We start from the raw sequence: 21,211 nt of genomic DNA on the forward strand, positions 1-21,211 counted from the left end.
ATTATCAGGTCCGGAACACAGTTTATACCCTCTTTTGAATCGGAAACTGGACGAATACTCTCAGTTGTCCCCTATTGTTCAGCTCACTCCACTATCCATTCGTTCTTTTTTAAGTATACCTTTATATCGTACATTAGACCCACCGGTATCGCACCACCAGCACTTAGCAGATAGACCAGTGAGCCGGCATCCGATGGTGTTTATGTCTAACTCTGGCGCGAGACTGATAGGTCCTGAGTCCGAATCTCGCGGGGCGAGGTCGTGGATGCGCACTGCTGAAGAGTTCCACAATAGGACGAAATCGCCGTCCAGTGCTTCCGGGTTTTCCCTGGTGGTCTAGCTTTAATTGACTCACACTTTCAACTATGAAAATACTAAATCTCCACAAAAACCCCTTCTGAAAAAAATCTAGTTTGTCAGGAATGAGTATGTACATCAATATGTTTAATAAACATCATATCTGATCTGTCCACTTGAAACTATTCTAATTTCAGGAAAAGAAATCAAGATTTTCATTAGTATTCTATGGAGAACCTAATGTATAATTCTGCCTATGTATTGTAAGTACCTACTTCAGAAATAAAAGCCCCTTATCTTACTATATACCATTTTAAGTAATTTTCTGTTACATGATATTTCATAAACACTACCTTATTCGAAATAGACATCTCTTTTATTATTTTTAAAGCGTGTGTTCATTAGTTGAACGTCGTCAACAGTTATTACAATTTGGTGTTAAGTATTAAAACTAATCGAATGAATGTTCACTCTGTATTTATATTATATAAGCACTAAACAAAGCATATGATTTGTGAAGAATTGAAAGTATTTATATTAAAAGCTTCAAATCCACATTATGTGTAGGATTAAATTCAAAACTATTATCAGTATGGGGTTGTGGAGATTGTTGAGTTTTTGTTTGAGATCATGAATCAATCAATGTTAGACCACCAATGAAAACCTGGAAGCACTGGATAGCTAATCCGTGTCGGATGTGAGGCAGTTACCCACCGATGACAAACAAAGATGGTCGCACAATTTCTTGGAATGGTTGAAGTTAGACATTAACACCGTTGGATACCGGCTCAGTGGTCTAGAGGTTAAGTGTTCACGTACGAGACCGATAAGTCCTAATTTCGGATACCGATTGCCGGATCGTGGATAGACACTGTTGAGTCTCAAACAGCGATGAAGTGGCTGTCCAGAGCTTCCAGGTTTCCAATGGTGGTCTACCATTGATCGATCCATGATCTTAATCAAAGCTATTACTGCTGAGCCAATCTAGAAAAATTATCAGTCTGATTCATTGTTGACGCGATTGCCGTGCCTTTTTGGTTTCGACTATGAGAACTTTGACTGTATTTTGAGGGCTCATAAACATATCTTCAACTTTATGTTCTTGGTAAAAATATACTGTTCAGGTTAGAATAGTGTGCAGCTCACATTACTTGTGTAGACAGGGAAATTTCACAAAATGTGGTATTTTTCATTTCTGATTTACCTGTTTCCAAAGCACCGCAAGTTGGTTAGAATTTTTCCAGTATATTTTTGTTGTCTCGCAATCAACCCGTATGCGTAGACGGCCTTAAGCAACCAATACACAGCAAAGACTTGGAAGACTGATACTTTATGCCTGACGGTTAACCCAACACTAACTAGTTCCGAACGAAGTGGAAGAACAGAATACCAATGTTCACCAGTTCAAGATCATCATTATATTTCAGACATTTATTTATTTGCATACTATGCCAAACCACATGGCAAATCAATTCAGGTAACAGTATTAACACGGAACAACAGCATTAATGATGAGAAAACGGGATACCTGGTGCACAAATAATTGGTTCCAGTTTATGAGTGGAAGATGTTATAGCAACAAACTACGGTTCAAATAAAAGCTTAGAATTGGGGTAACAAGAAAGTAACAAAACCAAAATACTCAATAAAAATGCAATCAATATATAGAAATAAAACCGTAGAATAATAGTTTCGAAAGTTTCTACCTCATGGTTAAGTCATCTCTTCTGAAGCATGACAAATTTGTATTCCTCTGCTTCGGCTTCTGCTTTCCCCCTATTCATGCTAGATAAACCTAGACTAATATATAAATTCAGTTGAGTAATCGAACTTAATATGCTTAGAATCACTAGGATTGAACCCATATATTTAAAGAACATTAGAGTTATGATGTCTTCGTTGACTAATAATCCATTTGTAATAATAAATTAAACATGGTTTGATATGACTGTTATCCAACAGATAATTATCTATAAAATCTTAAGTAGCTCAAAATGAAGTACAACATTGTGCAAAATCCCTTAACATTTACCGATAATAGTTAAGCCTTGGTATGTACGATTTAATGCAGGTGGGAAAAAAAGGAAAGCTTACAGAAAATGGGCTTTTGGTAGCAAACGAAGGAAACTAAGATATGGAAAATTTATGTAATTTTATGCGTTTCTTAACACGTAAGTATCCGCTCAGATGTTGAGTTCATATTACTTAATTTAACTTACCAATAGTTAATAAAACTCACTCATCATCAAAAACAAGCTTTTCTGTAGTTTTCAGGTTTAAAAATCTCACATTTAAGAAGAATCAAATGGGATTTAGATATTTGATTCAAATCTTCACAAACGTCTAAGCCATATTCCTTTCTTTTCCCGTGTTTCCATGACTGTATTCAGTTTGCAATAAAAGCTGTCAAAATGAACAAGTATCTACGAAACGCCTAATAAGCCACCATTCACGGATCCATAAGTAACTAGCTTCCGGATAGAAATCTAGATTTTCCAGTGAGTTATTTGATTTTAGATGGGATTTAATGAATATCACACTATATTAATAGTTGACCTAGGCTATAAACATGAATGCAACACGTATGAGGTTCGAATTAATTTCAATCGATAAATTAAGGCGAATAAACCTCGCTTTCTGAGTATTACATATACATTAAAAGGAGAAATACAATTATTTTTCCATATTTGGATCGCATAGGTTGTCTGATTATCATTAGTTAGCACTATAACGTGGTCGATAACGTTATAATGACAGAAAACAGAATTTAGATTCTTTAGGGTGACTAGGTTGGAGAAAATCATATTTTCACAACCTACATATATCTGAATAAGTGACAAAATTTTTAAGGTGCTTTTTGAAAGCATTTCGAGTTGAAAGACCATTTTATTGAAGAGATATATTTTCAATCTGTTGATTATTAATTTCTTTTAAGTTTAATTATTTATACCATTTCCAACCAACTCCGAAATTTTCCGCTGAATATTTGGATTATTATTTTCTTATTTGACCTTTTACATTAATCACTTTTCTAAAACGTTTACTGAAATATATGTAATGGCAAGCAATATCTGTCTCACTCTTCAGTTATCCTACTGTAGAAAAACATTAGATGTCTTGGATAACGATTATAGATTTTTGTCATACGAATAACTATTTTTTCTCTTTCAGGCAACTAATTCACCCAAAGTAAACTTTTAAAAAATCGAACCTGCTCGAAGTGAACCTATGGATGCGTATAACGGAATTCTATTTTCTGAAATTTCTTGGGTTGAACAAGTGATCTATAGTCCCGTCAAGATTTTACTTAGCATTGTAGGCTCCGGATCAGGCATAACTGAATTATCGTTTGTTTCAATTGGAAGGTCATTGATCACTGTAATCCCCAGAGCTTCGAATATGTCCATTACAAAGCAAGTTTTAAGTATTGTTCTTGTGTTAACGTAGAAAATGTTTATAACATTTAACAAATAAGAAAGACATTTCGTCAAGTATTCGTAGGAAAAAACGTTGATGAAACATAAAGTTATCATATTCCGTGCTATTAGTAAATGGTGTACTGTCTGTGGATTATTTCAATATTTTCTTGCGTACATTACACTGTGAAGTAAATGAATGTAAGTATGAATACATTAATATTAGTAATCAACCAGTTCATATAAAGATCATGTTTTACCTAAAGATCTGTCAGCTAATGAACGCATATCTTTTATAAATATTAAATACTTTCGCCAAAATTTAAAAGGCTTTGTTTGAAGACGCAGACGTCAGGTATTCATATTTCAGTCCCGGTTATTTTGCCGTAAGACTATAGTCAAGTTGATGGTTATCAAATAAACAAGTTTTTCAGTTCATAACATACTTTTTCAACATATTAACAAAGTGATAACTGACATGAAGCAATGATTTGATATGGTCTTTTTTTAAGAGGGCGCTTTATGGTAGGATGAATAAATTAAAATAAGTAGAAATATTTATCTCATCATCAAATTTATTTTAAAGAAATGTTATGATGAGTGAGTTCTTATTTACTGCTGAAGTTTATGGACTGGATTTTGTTTTCACGATTAACTGGAAACGGTGTGTTAAAGTTGGTTCAATTACAATCATATAAATTTATCTTATGGTAATACTGAAGTAAGTGATTTTTGAAAATAATATATGTCGTGTTCTAGAATGATATTACAATGACATATAAACTCGACTAACTCATTATTATCATACAATTGTAGATTTACTACTAAAAGTATATAAAATGGAGTGATTTTTAGTATTTAAATACACATTGCTTTCTTGATTTATTAAGTTATTATTTCTTCAACGTGTAATTGAACTGGAATTAAACTGCAATAACCAAATAGTTGCCTTGAGTTTATTCTATCACCACCAATTTCTGAAAGATTTTGTGCTCTTACGAACAACATTAGTAAAACTGTTATAGTACAGTTGGATAATCTTCTCCAGATAAAGTAATGAACAGACTTTTAACATCAGCTTTCTTTTAACAATTTATTCTGAATTTTTGAATTTCTCTTTTGTTAAGAGTTTTCGTCATCTAATATTTCCTGAGAAGATTATATTTTGTTGGATAATATTAACAAATAAATGACGTTCGCTTTTTTTGAAATCTCAATTCAATAAAATTCAAAGCACTCTCTAAGATTTATAGCACTTAATATTGATTACTTGGTGAAACATTATGCATAGTCCTTACAATCTATGTTCTTTCAACGGATCCCATGTTCTTCAGCTAATAAGGAGAACTCTCATTTTTGAGCAAAGCAGATAAGTATAAAGCTCAAACTAAAACTGATGAACTCTACATTGTCTGCAGATTATAGTAATGACTTGGACAAAAGTATAGGAGGGGGTGACCCTGGTTTGGTGAGTATTTGATTTCTGATAAACTGGTCATAATATTCCTACTTGGTATGTGTCCTTAGGGAGTCATGATCTAATTGGACTTTCCATGAATATCAGGTGAAAGATGTATGCGCTTATATACGTTGAATATCACGTCAATATAATTATTTGTGAAGTTGAACAGAAAGTAAATAATACTATTCTGATAACTTGTTCTGTTCTGTTTGATAACTGCCTTCCATGATTACATCAGTCTTTCCATTACAAACTCATTATGAATATGGAACTGATCTAACGAAATTATTTTGCACTTACAGAAACCACCCAACTGTTGGTATGAAATTATTACAGTATGTTTATTCTAATGAAATATATATGAATTGCTACAATTAATTTTAATAAACATTATTACTCAATTATTTTCATTTTCCTTTTAAAAGTAACACTGGTATAATCACATTGCCGTCTGTATACGTTGTTCCCACTCCTTATAAATATGATAATATATTAGTCATCAAGTATTCGGTTAAAATCGCAGGTGCAATAAACTTCACAGCGATATTAGATGTTATTACTGGTGGATATACGGTAACTAGTCAGGTTAACTTCGCACCGATTGCTTCCGTATCACCTCCACAATTGGTAAGTTAATTAAAAATATGCTTCAATTTTACGTTTTTTGTCAATTCGCTCTAACCGTTTAGCTACATGGTTGAGAGAATCAGCATTTAAAAATAGAACGATGAATCACAATGAACTGTGTCAAAATTTTAGTAGAAACACTATTTAGTCAATTTTGAAATTTCCAATCAAATTAAAATCAGCCCCAACTTAAAGGTAATTGAAAAAACTACACAATCTATGTCTAGTGTGCATCATGTTGACAAATGTAGCGTATCCTCCTAGAAAGATTTATAATGAGTATAAATATATTGACTTCTATTTCAGACCAGTAATCAGTTACCTTATTGGGCAATCGACAGTTTGGCAACTTCTCGCAATAATAATAGTGTAGTACGAGGTGCATTTAATTTACTTTTATTCTCCATGACTATATGTTCAGGCGCAAGACAAACTTATTCAGCTCAACTCAACGTTTTACAAATTACAAATATTGTAACTTTTATGAAGACAAAAACTATTGTTTTTGGTCGTTCTGTTAGTAAATCTGGAACCACTACTAATATTGCTAGTGCTAATACTATAAACTTAAATATGGCTTCACAATACTTTGATAGTAAGTAAATTACTATTAAAATATTTCATATTTAATGATAGTTTTCTTCTATTCTTATTGTATTTACTTTTCTTAAGTAGATAACATTAAAGTATAATATAAAAGAAATATTTTATTCTAAGAAATAGTTTCTGATTTAAGCACGTAGTAATCAATGTTTTCTTATTTTAAAGTAATAAATACTCACATTATATGTAAGTAATTTGTATCTGGTTACATTCTATCACAAAAACAAAATCAAGAGTTACAGACCAATATATGATATATCCATAATTAGTTGTGATAGTGTAGTGAATGAAAACACAAATGGGGACAATCGATTGTATTAGAGCATAAAACTACAGACTATCTGACTAAAATCTGGCAATCATACAGTAAATAGTTAATTTGCAAAATAACAATCAACTGTCTCAATCTTGACTGTTCCTTCTGCAAATATCAATCCATCTTCTCTGATTTGACTGTTCATGCATTTTTATACCGAATGTGCTTCGTTTCTGTTATTTGCTTATCAATCTTCTAATGAAATACATTCTATGCCTGACAATCAACATATACTACTTATGTGGATATAAGTAACCCACACTACAATAGTAATCTGATATGATAAGCAATGATACAAGCATAAATCTCATTCTTAAATTAAAGCTAATGGTGTGAGATTTAAAAACACATTTGATTGTTGTATGATATAACAGAACAGGGTGAAAAGTTGCACTGTTATTTATCAACAAATTTACTTACGCTTCGTGAACACTTAAATTAGATAATCGGATTTAGCATAAGCATGTGAAAGTTGCCTGCGATCCATTGAACGGCTAAATTGCTTACTGTAGTTCCCACATGCTTTTGCTCGACTAATTATGTAACTTAAGCATATCATGTGATTGATCCAATTTCGATATTTAAGTTGATTAAATATAGAGTACTTGTAACACTTAGAAACGTAGATACAACCTTCTGTACTTCATCTGTTAAATCGTAATTGCAGCTGTAATTCGCCTTCGCAAAGCAGTAAACTTCAATTTAGAGAATACTTATATTAGGAAAATACATATAATGGGACACTACTGTTTTAAACTACGCCTTCATCAGGTTGTACACTAATACTTAATATTAGTATGTAGACAAAAAAAACATATACCAACACTATGTTTCTTTCAACGTTACATTGACATTAATTTAAAAAGCAAAGTGCATCGTACAGTGTAAATTTTCATCAAGCATTAAATGTAGACTAAGGTTTTTTTTTTAGATAATCAACAAATATTCTACTAATTGAAAATAAAGATCATAGTCATACAATCTGAATGAGCAATAATATGAACTTTATTTTAATTGAAAATGCAAGAAATGCCATAGTCAACATGAATTAGTATTTAATGCATCAGTAAACATAAAATCTTCTTCTCGAATAACGTGTTTCTTCACTCGACAAATCAAATGAGATTTGTGCTGCGCAAATGTATCAGGTGCTTCCTTGTACCAATATTTATGTGTATAAATAAATAAATAAATAAAATCACTCGACAAATATGCAGTGACTAGTGACCTCATCAATATGTACATTTATTATTATTATTATTATTAATACATGATACTTACTACTGACTTATTCTGAAATTGATACAAGTAAGGTAAAATTTATTGTTGCAATAAATCGGACTATGAATTGTTTCTGAATGGTTCAGATTTATTCATCTAATTTCAGTTTATCTGGCTTGAATTTCCCTGATTGTTACCTCCAGAAAACCTGTTGTAAGAAACAAAGAGTTCACAAAAACCACCACTTTTCTAATTGACTTTAATGTACAAAGAAAAAAATTGAACATTGCTCTTAACCACTACCATAAATGTTCATTACTAAGCTCTTTATTATAATTAGTGAACCTTTTTTTATTTTATTACTAAATAAAACTATATGATTTTTAGGTAGTGAAAGTATATCAAATTCAAGAAGGGAAAGATCAACAATTACTTATCTGGTGCCCTTAAATGTTAATTTACTGGCATCTTCAATTGTTTCAGTGAGTGTTACAGTTCAATATGGGATACAATCAGCTCAAACCTACGTCAGTTTACCTGTTATCCAGCCTGAAGTAAGTGATCTCATTTGTTTGCTACTATTGAATTATATTTATCATGTGATATGTAATTTATTCTACTTTCATACAGATAACTTCTTAGTAATATGAATACTGTTTCATTCTAAATAATCTTCTTAAAGCCTTAATCTTAGTAATAGTCATGCACTTACTAGGAAATAGCTTTGAGATGGACTCCTGAAGTTCTAGCAATAAGTTGCAACTGATAGTGTTTATGCGTTTCCAAAACAATCCATACTACACACATTTTGTTGCATAGTGGGGCAAGTTAATTCTTTTTTGCTAAAATAAATGACTATAATTATATTATTGGACTAATACATTTCTGTATATTGTATCTATATCGTAATGAAGGGATTTTATTCTGTTATGTTGTCAAAATCTTCTACCTTCTGAACAATTCAACCTGTAAGTGATTAAAGGTATATTTTCGTCATTTATACTGTATGCTCTCACTCCGTCAATCAAATACAAGTCATGTCTCAGCTTTATCAGGATTTTAGTTAAAAATCAAAGTGCAGTCGAACGGTTGAAAACACTGTTGGCTATACGCGACGAAAATTTTTATCACAACAATAAACCACTTATGTTGATAGATAAAGACAAATATACTATTTTAAAAGAATATCATTTACTTCATCATGTTTAAAAGTTTTGAAAAGTTATCCAGTTGTACAATTCAAACTATATTTCTCTACCCTGTGTTTTTATTTTAAATTTAAGCCACGTATACCACAAACTTCTACCAGTTATCAGATAGATGCCATTAGCTTCCAAGACAGACCATATGAACGTACTTCCCTTGTTGCGCCTGGACAAACTGTTCGGCTTTATAATAAAATTGGTCTTCCAAACACTATGTGTACAACGTTTTTATTTGAATTTACTATGTCGTCCAGTTTATGGCCAATTGATTTTCTTGATGCACAACTCGTGAGCTACAGTGATTTTATATGGTTCACTAGTACTGTCAACCCTTTAATCACTAAGTAAGTAAAAATAACTACTTTATGAAATTATATATTTTTAGATAGAATTCTTTAGTATTTTGATTTATTTGTAGTCATCCATAGTCTACTTATTTTATTTTTACCGACAAACTGAATGTCTTAAATTCTTCACATCAGCCTTTGATCTAGATACTGAATAAAAATCAGTGATAATTCATTGAATTATGAGCTTTATGCAAAGCGTTAATGGTAGCTAGATCTAGTAAGCAAACAACACGTATACCTTTATTTAAATGATTTATATTAGATGGTAATACGATTGTCATAATATCAATTAAGTACTTGAACATTTGATTAACTGAATATTGGTCAACCTTGTGACTTTCCATCCATAAATGGTTGATTTCCGAAATAGAAATCGTCTTTTCTATTATGCACTTTAAATGAAACTGATGTTTTACTTATCTGAATAGGAAATGAGTAATTCATTGACGTGTTTTTTCCATAATCATGAAGGATGATTTTTAATCATATGTCGATGTCATTTAACGTTTTATTAATATCAACCAGTTCTTAATATTCACATGTATATTATGGTTTAACTTTATTCACGATACTTTCTAATCAAGAGACGATATCTTTGACCAGTTAAAAATTTAGAAACAGTGTTTTTGTCTATTCATCTTGACCCATAAGAAACAGTTTAAAGAAAATATTACTATCGAAATGTTGAGATGAAATATGACCTAAATACATTAATTTCATGGAAAGTATAAGTCCACTGAATGGTGATAGAAAACCATATAATAAACTTTCTATCAACCTAACTTGGAGGTTGATGAAATTTGAAATTAATCACTTGATAGATTTTATTATTTTTTCTTTATAAATTAAGTCAATGTTGTTAGCTTATCCTTCTATGGACGTACTTCATTTAAAAACTAGTTCCATTTCGATAACAATGTTGAGCAATTTAATGACAAAATTTTCCATTTTATTATAAACTAGATTACTTGATGAACTTTTTCATCATAGATGCATATATATGAGCAATGACTTTGTAGTTCATAACGATAACATGTAACCACTGTTATAAACCAAAAGTTTGTACTGGAAAACTATATAAACAAATTTGATTAATAAAAAACAGCATAAGCGGAATAAAATCAATCTAAAGTGATTGGATGCACTCCGTACTCAAGAATTTACAACTGGCCTAAATAAGTTCAGAAATTATGATTATTTTGGAATAAGAAGGATGTCAATAAAATATGGAGATTTTATAACTATATTTATTAGGTTTAAAGGTGTTCTACATGTTCGAAATTCTGGATATATCAATTCACTTTTAAACTACCTTTTCCCTATTAAATTTTCAAATAAATCAGTCGGGCATTTTGGGATAATTAAGACAGTTTTCGTCAGAAGCTAACAGCAACCAGAGGACTATTTTAAACTAGAGGAAGTGGAGCAGTTATTATGCCATAACTTAGATATGTAATTTGGATTCCCATAAAATGATCTGGGTAAATACTATTGATGATGAGAACTGTTTTCAGTTCTGAAATTAGTTGACTCTCATATTATTAAGAACAATAAAAAAAGAATTTGAGCGAGTGTTAACATTACTATGGAATTTACTTAAAGTTGATTTCATGTTTTTGTGATTTCTAGATTAGGTTCACCAACATATAACAAAATTACTATGGACTTGGGATCAATATGTGTTCCGGAAACATACGACAATCAGGTAAAATATGCAATGGCTTTATAGATTTCTTCATTTTTATACACTATACTACCATTTAAATAAACTTAGTTCCATGAAGTGGATGATAATTTGTAACCTTAACGTATGATCTTTTTATTTCTTTAGGATAAGTAACTCCACTCAGAATTTGACGTAAGCAATACCGACTGATATCTTATAGATGATATTTTAACTGTCGCATTTCTTTTACTGTTGCATTCTTTTATCTGGTTGGTTTAAGCTCAAATATTTAAAGTCCGTTCTGGAGCAACAACTTTATCGATCCCTGCTTCTGTTTGAAGTAGGCATCTAGTTATGCTGTATATTTCTCTACCTACTGCTTCATTAGTGTAGAAATCTTTTTAATATATCTTTGACTATTGTTATAATAAAAAAGTCACTTACGATTTAGCATTCTAGCTTTCAGTGGTTGAAATATGTAGATATATACTTAAAATCATTTCAGTTGCAATCAAATTCACCAAGAGATATATCTGTGTTTGCAGCTATAGCTTGAATTCATTTAAATGCCCAAATGAATTGAAACAATTACTTGAGCGGATAATTAATTCTATCGTTGCCTTAAGTTCTCCTATTGATCTGTCTGACCATTCAAACTTAACAGACAAAACGGATTCACTCTAAATACACTATAAATTTACTCATTAGGTTAAATAGAAATATATCACTTCTATTACTTGCATTTGTATTTTTATAAGTCATCAAATAGAACTAAATATACTTATACTTTAAGCTGTCAGTGATAATGAAATTTGAATCACTAGAGTGTTATAAAACGTACTAGTCATTACAAATGAACTCCGAGATTAAAAACCCCGCATATATATAATATTAAATATCTAGCTTCATCATAGGTATTGTATAGAAATTCGTATATAATGCGTTTAATGTGAAGTTAAAAAAGTCACCGTTTGATCATATATATATATATAACATATCTAGTCTCAGACAACTTACCCCGTCAGTAAAAATTTAGAATCAACACTTGTTTTGAAGAAGATACTCTAGCATTTTTCGACTTCTGACCATTATGTGTTAAATGACCATTTGTACTACTAAAAAGTGTAAAGATTACAGTAATTTGTCTATAAAAATTGATTATATTACAGAAGATATGATATAAAAACTGTACTATACTATTTAATTTTTCGCTGCTATCTACAATAAGTAACGCGTCAAACATGGTTACCATTAAATATCCCCATAATTATTTTCAGTTCTATGAAATACTGTAAACAGAAAAATATCCTAAAGATTAAAGTAGTCTGAAATGAATTTGTGAACTATTTTCACATTTATCTAGTCTATTGCGCTTTAAAAAATGGCAAATATTTTATTGGACTTTTTTGTAAAATGATTTCTTTCATTCTTTGAAGCATTTAAGAGACATATTTCCCTGAATAATTCAGAAGAAATTCAGTAACATAGTTTTTAATGAAATCAAAAAATTTGGCAGTAAAATTTACACGTATCTTCCATGAAAAATTAAGTCTACAGGTACAATTCCAGTATTATTTGACTTTAGATAGCTTATGGTTAATATTATCATCCATTGGAAATCATGGTAAATTCCCGGTCTTCTGAAGGTCAGTTTAACATCTATTGCATGCCATGACTTCATAATATGTGGTCAAAAATGGTCAATTGATGTAAGTTAATTAGACAAACATTTGCAGGTAAATGCAAGGACATCAGTTAAGATAGCGGTTTTTCCATAGCTTTGAGACATAATAATAACGAAATTCGACTACTCGATCGCCATATCTAGTTTGTTCGATTCCCAGTTCTCTTGAGATACTGAATCACACAAGATTCTGTTTACTTGCCAGATATAGCATACTCAAAATCCACACAAAGTTAATTGCCACATATATATATACCCCATTGATTTATATGTGTTAATTGTTAACTCCAGTGAACATAACCGCTAATTCACATGAGTATTCAAAGAAAAATCTTACTATAATTGAAATCACAAACCGATCTAAGTTGGAAAATCACTGAGTACCTCAAAGTACAGGACAGCCGTTTCATGCTAATATAGGACTCCTCAACCAGAAACCAAATTCCAAATCTTCGGTCTAGCGATTGAATGTCTAACCTCTAGACCATTGACCTAGTATCCGATAGTATGTACAAGTCTAGCTTCAATCAATCCATTATTCGATCTCTACTTATGAAGTGACAAATAATGAGTAAGTATTATTCAGATTTTATCGCTAAATAATTAATCACAGAGATAATTTCACATAGCAATGCAAAAAATATTCAAATTTATCTGTTTTTTTACAGGTCCGCATTGATCTATTTTTTCGTCCAAGGAGTAATTTTTCATCGAGTACTATAAATGGAAATATAACTGTTTCTATCCAAAGTCTGCTTACAGTGGGTACTCTATCTAGTCCACTATCTTTATCAACAGGCGTTTTTGTTTTGAATAAAGATGCACTCATGAAAGAAAGCATGTTTATACTACCATCATTCAGTGAACAGAAGTATGTAAGTTTGTCTTTTTGATCTTCTGGGAAAGTAATATGTGTCTACACATTTTGCAGTATGTAAATATCATTAAGTTTGTCTGCAATCTTATAATTCAAATCATCACAGCAAAAAGGAATTATAAATTTTAATAATCTGCAGTTTAAACGGCTTTTACCAATTAGAACAACATATGTAAGCGAACAATTGTTTTCAATTAGATCATCATCAGGCTTTACTCTAATATACATGAATATTTATATGAAAATGTTAGACCAATCAAGGCTATTTGAGTCAATAATCACAATGAAAAAGAATACGTTACCAAGCATAATAATAGTTAAAAGTACAAGTTGATAGTGGGAAGACAGGTGTACTGATAGTAGTAAGAATAGTAAATTACGATAACAAAAGTCTTATCAATAATTAAACATAAGAATTAAGAGGTCAAATGTGGGTAAATAGACTGGAATAGTAATCACAAAACATTAAAATCATTACGTAATAAGAAGTATGTAAGTAAATAGATAGTGAAGAATACAAACGGAAAGAGGTAGAAAATTACAAAAAATAATAACCAAATTAAGATAATAAAAATAAAATTTTTTACAAATAATAATAATGTCATTTATTAAGTTATGTCCGGCCATGGAAGGGATAGGGGGGTTACGAATTTCTTCTGTACACATAAATTGGGATGGAACGTACGAATTCCTATGGCTTCTGCTATATGAAGTAGACGGGAGCGAACTCCGTTGGGAAATGATGGAGGTATACGATAGATCACTTGAAATGATTTCAATTTATCAACAATATGACCACTATCAATTAGATGTGCCAAGATAGAACTGCGTATTGTTTTTATTTGGCCCTTTCCAAACCATGCTGGTAGATGTTCACTCATTCGTTGGTTAAGTTGCCTAGTATTATTATGCTTGGTAACGTATTCTTTTTCATTGTGATTATTGACTCAAATAGCCTTGATTGGTCTAACATTTTCATATAAATATTCATGTATATTAGAGTAAAGCCTGATGATGATCTAATTGAAAACAATTGTTCGCTTACATATGTTGTTCTAATTTTCACAATGGGAATCTTTAATATTTTACCAATTAGGCACAATGAATGAATTCTTTCTATGTAGAAAAGAACGTTACTTCAATAAATCTTATAACTAACAATCAAGAGAATAATACATTGTTGGGTATTCACTCTTAAGTTAGCAATAAGAATAATCTTTTCAAAAAACTTCGGCTGAATCTTAAAATTCGATCTCATTTCAGAAACCCGAGATTAAAAATATTACAAATGGAATTTCTTTTCAACCAGGCGTATGGACGAATTTCACATTTAGAGTACAAGTACCATTTGCCTCTTATCTGCCTGATTCATCTATCTTTGTCGGTGGTGCTAATTCTAGTGCAGAGAATGAATCAACTTTTACTGTTAATGGTGCACTCTTAACTTTTGGATCTAACTTGGCTGGATTACGTTTAGACGAATTTAAACAAGTATATTCATCTACATATATAAATGGACAGAAGGATTTGTTGGAAATAAAATTGGGAAATGTTGTCAATTCAGGTATTACATGATAATTCAAGGCTTATACTCTAGTCATTTTTCTGACTTTGTACACATTAAACTTATCAACAGATTAATCCTTAACACGTTTACTGATGTATTCACCAATTAAATAATAATGTCATAGATTGGATTAATAAAATAATCGGGAAAAATTTGTGATGATAACACATAAATTCTGGGGTGATTTTTATGAATAAATGTGAATAAGGTAAAAATGTTATCTGTACTTGGTGATCAGAGTAAGTTCTTGACGAACTTTTCAACATTAGTGTTAGAAAATCGGAAGCCAGATTAAATTCCAATCTAATGAAGCTACTTAAAATGAATCTCATAAACAAAGAAAGATTTTATATGTTTAAACATACCGGTTATTTTCTTCCGAATTTATATGGATCGCCTTAAGTTCATGCACCTAATAATTCATTACGACCAATATTATCTATGTGTAGTTCACTACATATGAACCAACAAAATGGTTAGCTAAATTGCTGAGCCTAATCCGTAATAAATTTTGTAAGCCCTTCTTAAAAGATACATTTAAACTAACTGATATTCTTGATGACATTAACAATAAAGAAAAGACTAATCAATCTTTCAATGTAAACTCTCGATTTACAAATGTACATTTAACTAAGACTGTTGATTTCCTTCGTGAACATATATCTAGTAATTTCCCCCTTTTTCCTATTCGGTTAACACTGTTGAAAAAACTACCTTTGTTATGTACTGCAAAAGTTCAATTCATGTTTGAAGGTAAACATTTTCGACAGGTTGATTATGTCTCTACGAGTAACCCTCTGGCTCCTCTCTCAGCTGATGTATTTATGTCATATGTTGAAAATATGATGAGCGGGCTCATCAGAGGTGTACTTCTGTATAGGAGATATATGGATGATATATCAGTTATTTGTGATAGATATCGATGTTTCTCAGTTATTAAATAAACGCAATAGTGTACACAATGATATCGTAATGACCTTTGAGGAAGAAAGTAATAACCGACTACCCTTTTTGAACATACTTTTGAGTCGAAGTGAGGATAGAACTATAAGGCGGTCAGTTATAGGGAGCCAATATTAAAATTTTTACAGTTTCTGTTCATTGCAACACAAGCGAAGCTTGGTTAACTGCTTCCTTAATATGATTCAAAGAATATGCGGTTGAAGAAGACGCAAAACTGCCGACTAACATATTGATATCAAGTTTTTATCCACTAAACTTTATAAATAGATGCGAAAACCAGTCAACCCCAAAACCTCTTGTTCATTTCATTCCGAAGAAAACTATTTATATCTCTATAAATAAATAGTATATTTTTAATATCCCAATGAGTAGAAAATTAGATTTTCTGACGTTTCGTGACTTAGTGTAAGCCACTTCTTCGGAGAATAAATAACCAAATTGAAATTAATCCAAGCTTAGATAGTACAACGGTTGTACAATGAAACCAATGTTCAATTTATTCGAAATTACCAAATCAAAACTTGGTAATGATACCTACTGTTTATATCTCTACCATTTAGAAGTGAATGCAACAGTATGGTTTTACGACAGAGACTAAAAGCAGCCATCGAGAAAACCTACTCCGTTGCTAAACTGGTTGTGACTGAAAGGACTTAGCTCATAATTCCAAATAGACATGGACAATGGACGAACGACCATGTTACATCCCAATGTACTTACCAATTAACATGTTTGTGTAGACACACATACATGGGGTGGAGTGACCGAACAACGAAATCAAGGGTTATGGAATATGTACCTAGATGGCTTCAAAATCAGTTAATGTCAAACGTTCCGATCAACGTGGGAAGTAGAAAACCATGCTCATCCATAGCGAAGCACACAAATGAAACGGAGCATAAAATTGACACCAATTTAGGCTTAAAAATGTTGTATAGAAATTTTCAAAAATGAATTCTCAGGTTTATAGAAACCTCCGCTTGTGGTACCGAAAGTTCTGCTTCCGATTTACCAAATAGGTGGTCGTGGATGCACTCGACTAAGGAGTCTCATACTGTGACGAGGAGGGCATCCATTGCTCTCAAATTTCCTATGGTCATCTGACTGAAATAATTTTGTGATTTAAACAATGAAAATAAAAGTTTGTTATGACTTAAAGTGAGGGTATCTTTTTAAAATTATCATTCACAATCTTTTAATTACGACTTCCTATTCAAACATTTCTCACATTTTCAGAACTATCTATATATAGAAATCCGTAGGTTGGTTAAGTTTGTACGTATTTCTTCCCAAATGTTAATGATCTATGAACCCTTCTTTGATAATCGTTTGGCACAGAGGATCCTCTTTTGGCAGTACTAATCGCAAATTTATTTATTAATCCAAAATGAACAACATAAATCCAGTATAACTTTAAAGTTATCATAGCATTCTTAACCGTTTATAATTATGTATATGTTAGATTGAGAAAGCTTCTATTTATTTTTAATGAATATGAATATAAATTTCTGGTATTTTTTTATGAAACCTTTAGGCGTTCTTTTACAACCAGATTCAACTAGTATAAATGAAAATGACATAGCGGTAGAAGTATCGATTCGCTTATCTGATAGTAAACTTAGTGATAATGGAACAAACGTTACGCTTCCTATTCGAGTTAAATTTGGTAGCCTAGAAGCTGTTAATCAAATGGAAGGTAAAGTATTCAGAGTTGGAGATGAATTTCTTAATTTACAGATGAATGTTATAAATTTAGATGAAAACTTGACTGGCCTAGTATATAATCCTAAGTAAGTTTATCAATATATATATATATATATATATATATATATTAGTCTGAAATTAAGAACAACACTTTTTTTATTTCATGACACTTAAGTAGTGTGTAAATTATATTGATATCAGATGGGACCAATGCCCTTCATACGTATTTCTTTGAAGAGTTAAGGAATACGGGAAAATTAACGGGTCATCAAAAGCTAAATTCGAACACAAATTGTTTTCTTTCATTGTGTAACAAAACAATTTTATACTATTTAATACACTCTTACTTGCTTACTTACGCCTGTTACCCCTCGTGCAGGAGCATGGGATGCCCACTAGCATTATCCATCCAACCCTATCCTGAACAATTCTCTCCACTTGTTATTCGTTCTTTTGATGTTCGCTTTCAATTTCTGAGGCAGTGTGTTCCTTGTCTCTTCTCTTTTCCATTTCCCTTCAGGATTCCAAGTTAGTGCTTGCTTCGTGATTCAGTTTGATGATTTCCACAATGTATGTCCTATCCACTTCCAGAGTCATTTCCTAATAAATGCTTAGTTTTTGTACAGTTATGACCCAACTTATAAAATTTTGAAATTGCTACTCAGTCAAAAGAGGTGCATAATAAGCATTTTCACTTTTGAAGGAATAACGTACATCATAGACTATATAGCAGTTATACAATTATATATATGAATGCAAACTATCCAATTTCCAAGTGTTTTATCATTTGTGCTTTGAAAATACGGTTGTTTTTCAGTGATACAATAAACCTGAGAGCTAGAATTCAAATGATGAGTAACTCGAAAATGGAATGTGGAAAACAATGGCTAAATATTTATCACAGTATGGCAGTAAAATCAGCAGAAATTCTGTACTCCATACCGTCAGACTCTGTTCAGTTCAAAAGAAATGAAACAATGACTGATAAGGGACTCACACGTTTTCAAGTAAGCTTTATTTTTTCTAATGATAAATGCCCTTTCCAACTAAAATTAATTTAAATGTTTGTGTAAATAAGTTGAGGGAAATTGTTAGTAAAGAGTTTTTTGTCGAGATTGTTGAGTCTTACCTTACATCGAGAGTTGACTATGACTACAGAGACCATTGAAAATCAAGATGTACTGAACATCTGCCTTGTCTAATAATAGGAATGCAAAACTTTATGATACTGTCACAGTACCTAAAGTCCCTAGGTTCAATATCTGAATGGTTGTGGGTGTGTGCTGATGATTAGCATACTACAGAGAGAAATCTGTCGAGTGTTTCTTGGTTTTCAGTGGTTATCAATCTAAATCCAGACTGTGATGTATATTGTAAAACAAGTTAGGGAAACTGTAATATATCAAATGAGATGACTGTTTAAACCTAAATGGATGTAAATTGTTAACTGGTTGTTATCCTACTTCATATTGTTGGATTTATTTTAATAGTCATCTTTTAATATGACAAGTTTGCTAAGCTATATGACTTAGTGATGAACCGTAAACTATGTGTAATATTCAGGGGTTAAGCATATCCAAACAATTTTATTTATTACAAATCCTGCTTTAACCGAGCGTTGTATCCCCTTTAATTAAAAATGACTATCTTGATGTTTTCGTATCTTCATAGAAACCATTCCAAAATTAGTGTTTTTTATGTATTTGTCTAGGTTCAGTAAAATCTAATTATGAGTTCGATAGAAACTACAGCTGATATGCAACAAAATCAATGTTTCAAAATTCTTAATACAGAGAATACCAAATTACTCATGAAAGCTTTTATTCCATATAGATTATGGCAATTATTTTTAGAAATACTTCGTACCCACAATTGAAGTTTTCATTTTTCAAGTCATTATACATTTACGAAATACATTCCAAAATAAGTATTCTAATCATAAACGCACAGTTGGTATTTGACATTTTGCTTAAAAGAATTAATAGTATAGCATGTAAGTCAACCAAATCAGATATGTCAAATCATAAATACTTCAAAATGTAACGATTCAGTCAATGGTCGCTTGAGTTAATTAAAAAAAATACACTTATAAAGCGTCTCAGGAAAATTTCTTTTTTCTAAACCTCTTTCTTATATTTCACAACTAGCAACTAAACAAGAACAATTTCCCCTAAACTTAATTCCACAAATCTCATGTCGATTGTCTTTAAAGAATATTATATTCACAGAATAAAAATTTTATTTCGCTTATTTATGAAGCTTAGAGTTTGAAAATGTAACTGCATACATCTTTTCCTTGTTTAGGCAAATGGCTTCTATTTTGATAACAATATAGATCTCTACTTCAAACTACAGCTAAATGACAAGCTATTCGTTCCAAGTGGTAAGACAGAGGCAAATCTAACAATACTTGTTGAACTTATTTGTATTACATATAATCGGAAAATAAATCTATTAAACTCATGCAATAATCCGACATTGAAAAGAATCATGAGGGGAGTTGTGGTTAAAACTAAACAACAACAACAAATTGTAACAAGTAAGTTCTATTAACCTACATGGTTTATCATAGTTTACATAATAGACTGATTTAGTTAAATGACCACTGAAAATCAGTTCTTGGATAGTTGTTTTTACTTAGTACGTGACTCTTCAGCAGTCTGCATCTACAGCTCCACCGGGAGTCAGACCTAAGACCATCGATCTCACGGTATGCTATGGACAACTCAATGACGGAGTTGTCATCTATTGGTGTACATGTCCACCCTGAATTGATTTGATTTCATTAAAAATATTTTGCCGGAAAAAACATATTTTGTTCTTATAGAAAACTCATTGTAATGATTCAGATGTAGGGTTCTTTATATTTATAGATAATACGATCTTTTAGCCATTTTATGTACGATATATAAATTTGTATCCGATAAACTCGATGGTGACATGTTATCGACTGAACTTGGATGCGGCGTTTTCTAAGAATGCATGAGAGCTGTAATAATTATACCAGTTAGGGGGTTGAGTTTAAAATGAGTATGGCCAAAACTGACATCAGTTTGTGTCTGTTAAATATTTTTGGCATCGGTGGCAAGATTTTAAACCTCAAGAGCGAAGAAAGAGAAAACTTCGGGTGAGATCTTCTTTAACTAGAATTCCCTTGAGCTTTCTGTCCACTTTTTATATTGCCGTCATTCCTTTTCTACGTCTCTCATGAAGAAATAGTACACCACGGTATGAGTGTATAGGAAGTGTCAGT

The 21,211-nt window shown here is 31.3% G+C and overlaps 1 protein-coding gene across 1 annotated transcript in view; it reads left to right on the forward strand.

Annotated features, from left to right (window-relative positions):
* Smp_126880 (hypothetical protein) overlaps positions 1-21,211 on the forward strand; it is a gene marked incomplete at both ends in the record, with an annotated part of 90,822 nt that overhangs the window by 61,126 nt on the left and 8,485 nt on the right. Inside the window, 13 exon segments of the mRNA XM_018796684.1 lie at positions 1-37; positions 3,469-3,495; positions 3,499-3,662; positions 5,601-5,802; positions 6,109-6,397; positions 8,330-8,496; positions 9,226-9,491; positions 11,127-11,202; positions 13,516-13,722; positions 14,988-15,288; positions 17,789-18,044; positions 18,776-18,965; positions 20,263-20,497. The exon segment at positions 1-37 is cut by the window's left edge and continues 230 nt beyond it. Of these exon segments, the coding sequence (XP_018651802.1) occupies positions 1-37; positions 3,469-3,495; positions 3,499-3,662; positions 5,601-5,802; positions 6,109-6,397; positions 8,330-8,496; positions 9,226-9,491; positions 11,127-11,202; positions 13,516-13,722; positions 14,988-15,288; positions 17,789-18,044; positions 18,776-18,965; positions 20,263-20,497 (2,417 nt within the window).

The sequence above is a fragment of the Schistosoma mansoni genome, chromosome 4 (genome assembly GCF_000237925.1).
Source record: "Schistosoma mansoni strain Puerto Rico chromosome 4, complete genome".
NCBI classification, from domain to species: domain Eukaryota; kingdom Metazoa; phylum Platyhelminthes; class Trematoda; order Strigeidida; family Schistosomatidae; genus Schistosoma; species Schistosoma mansoni.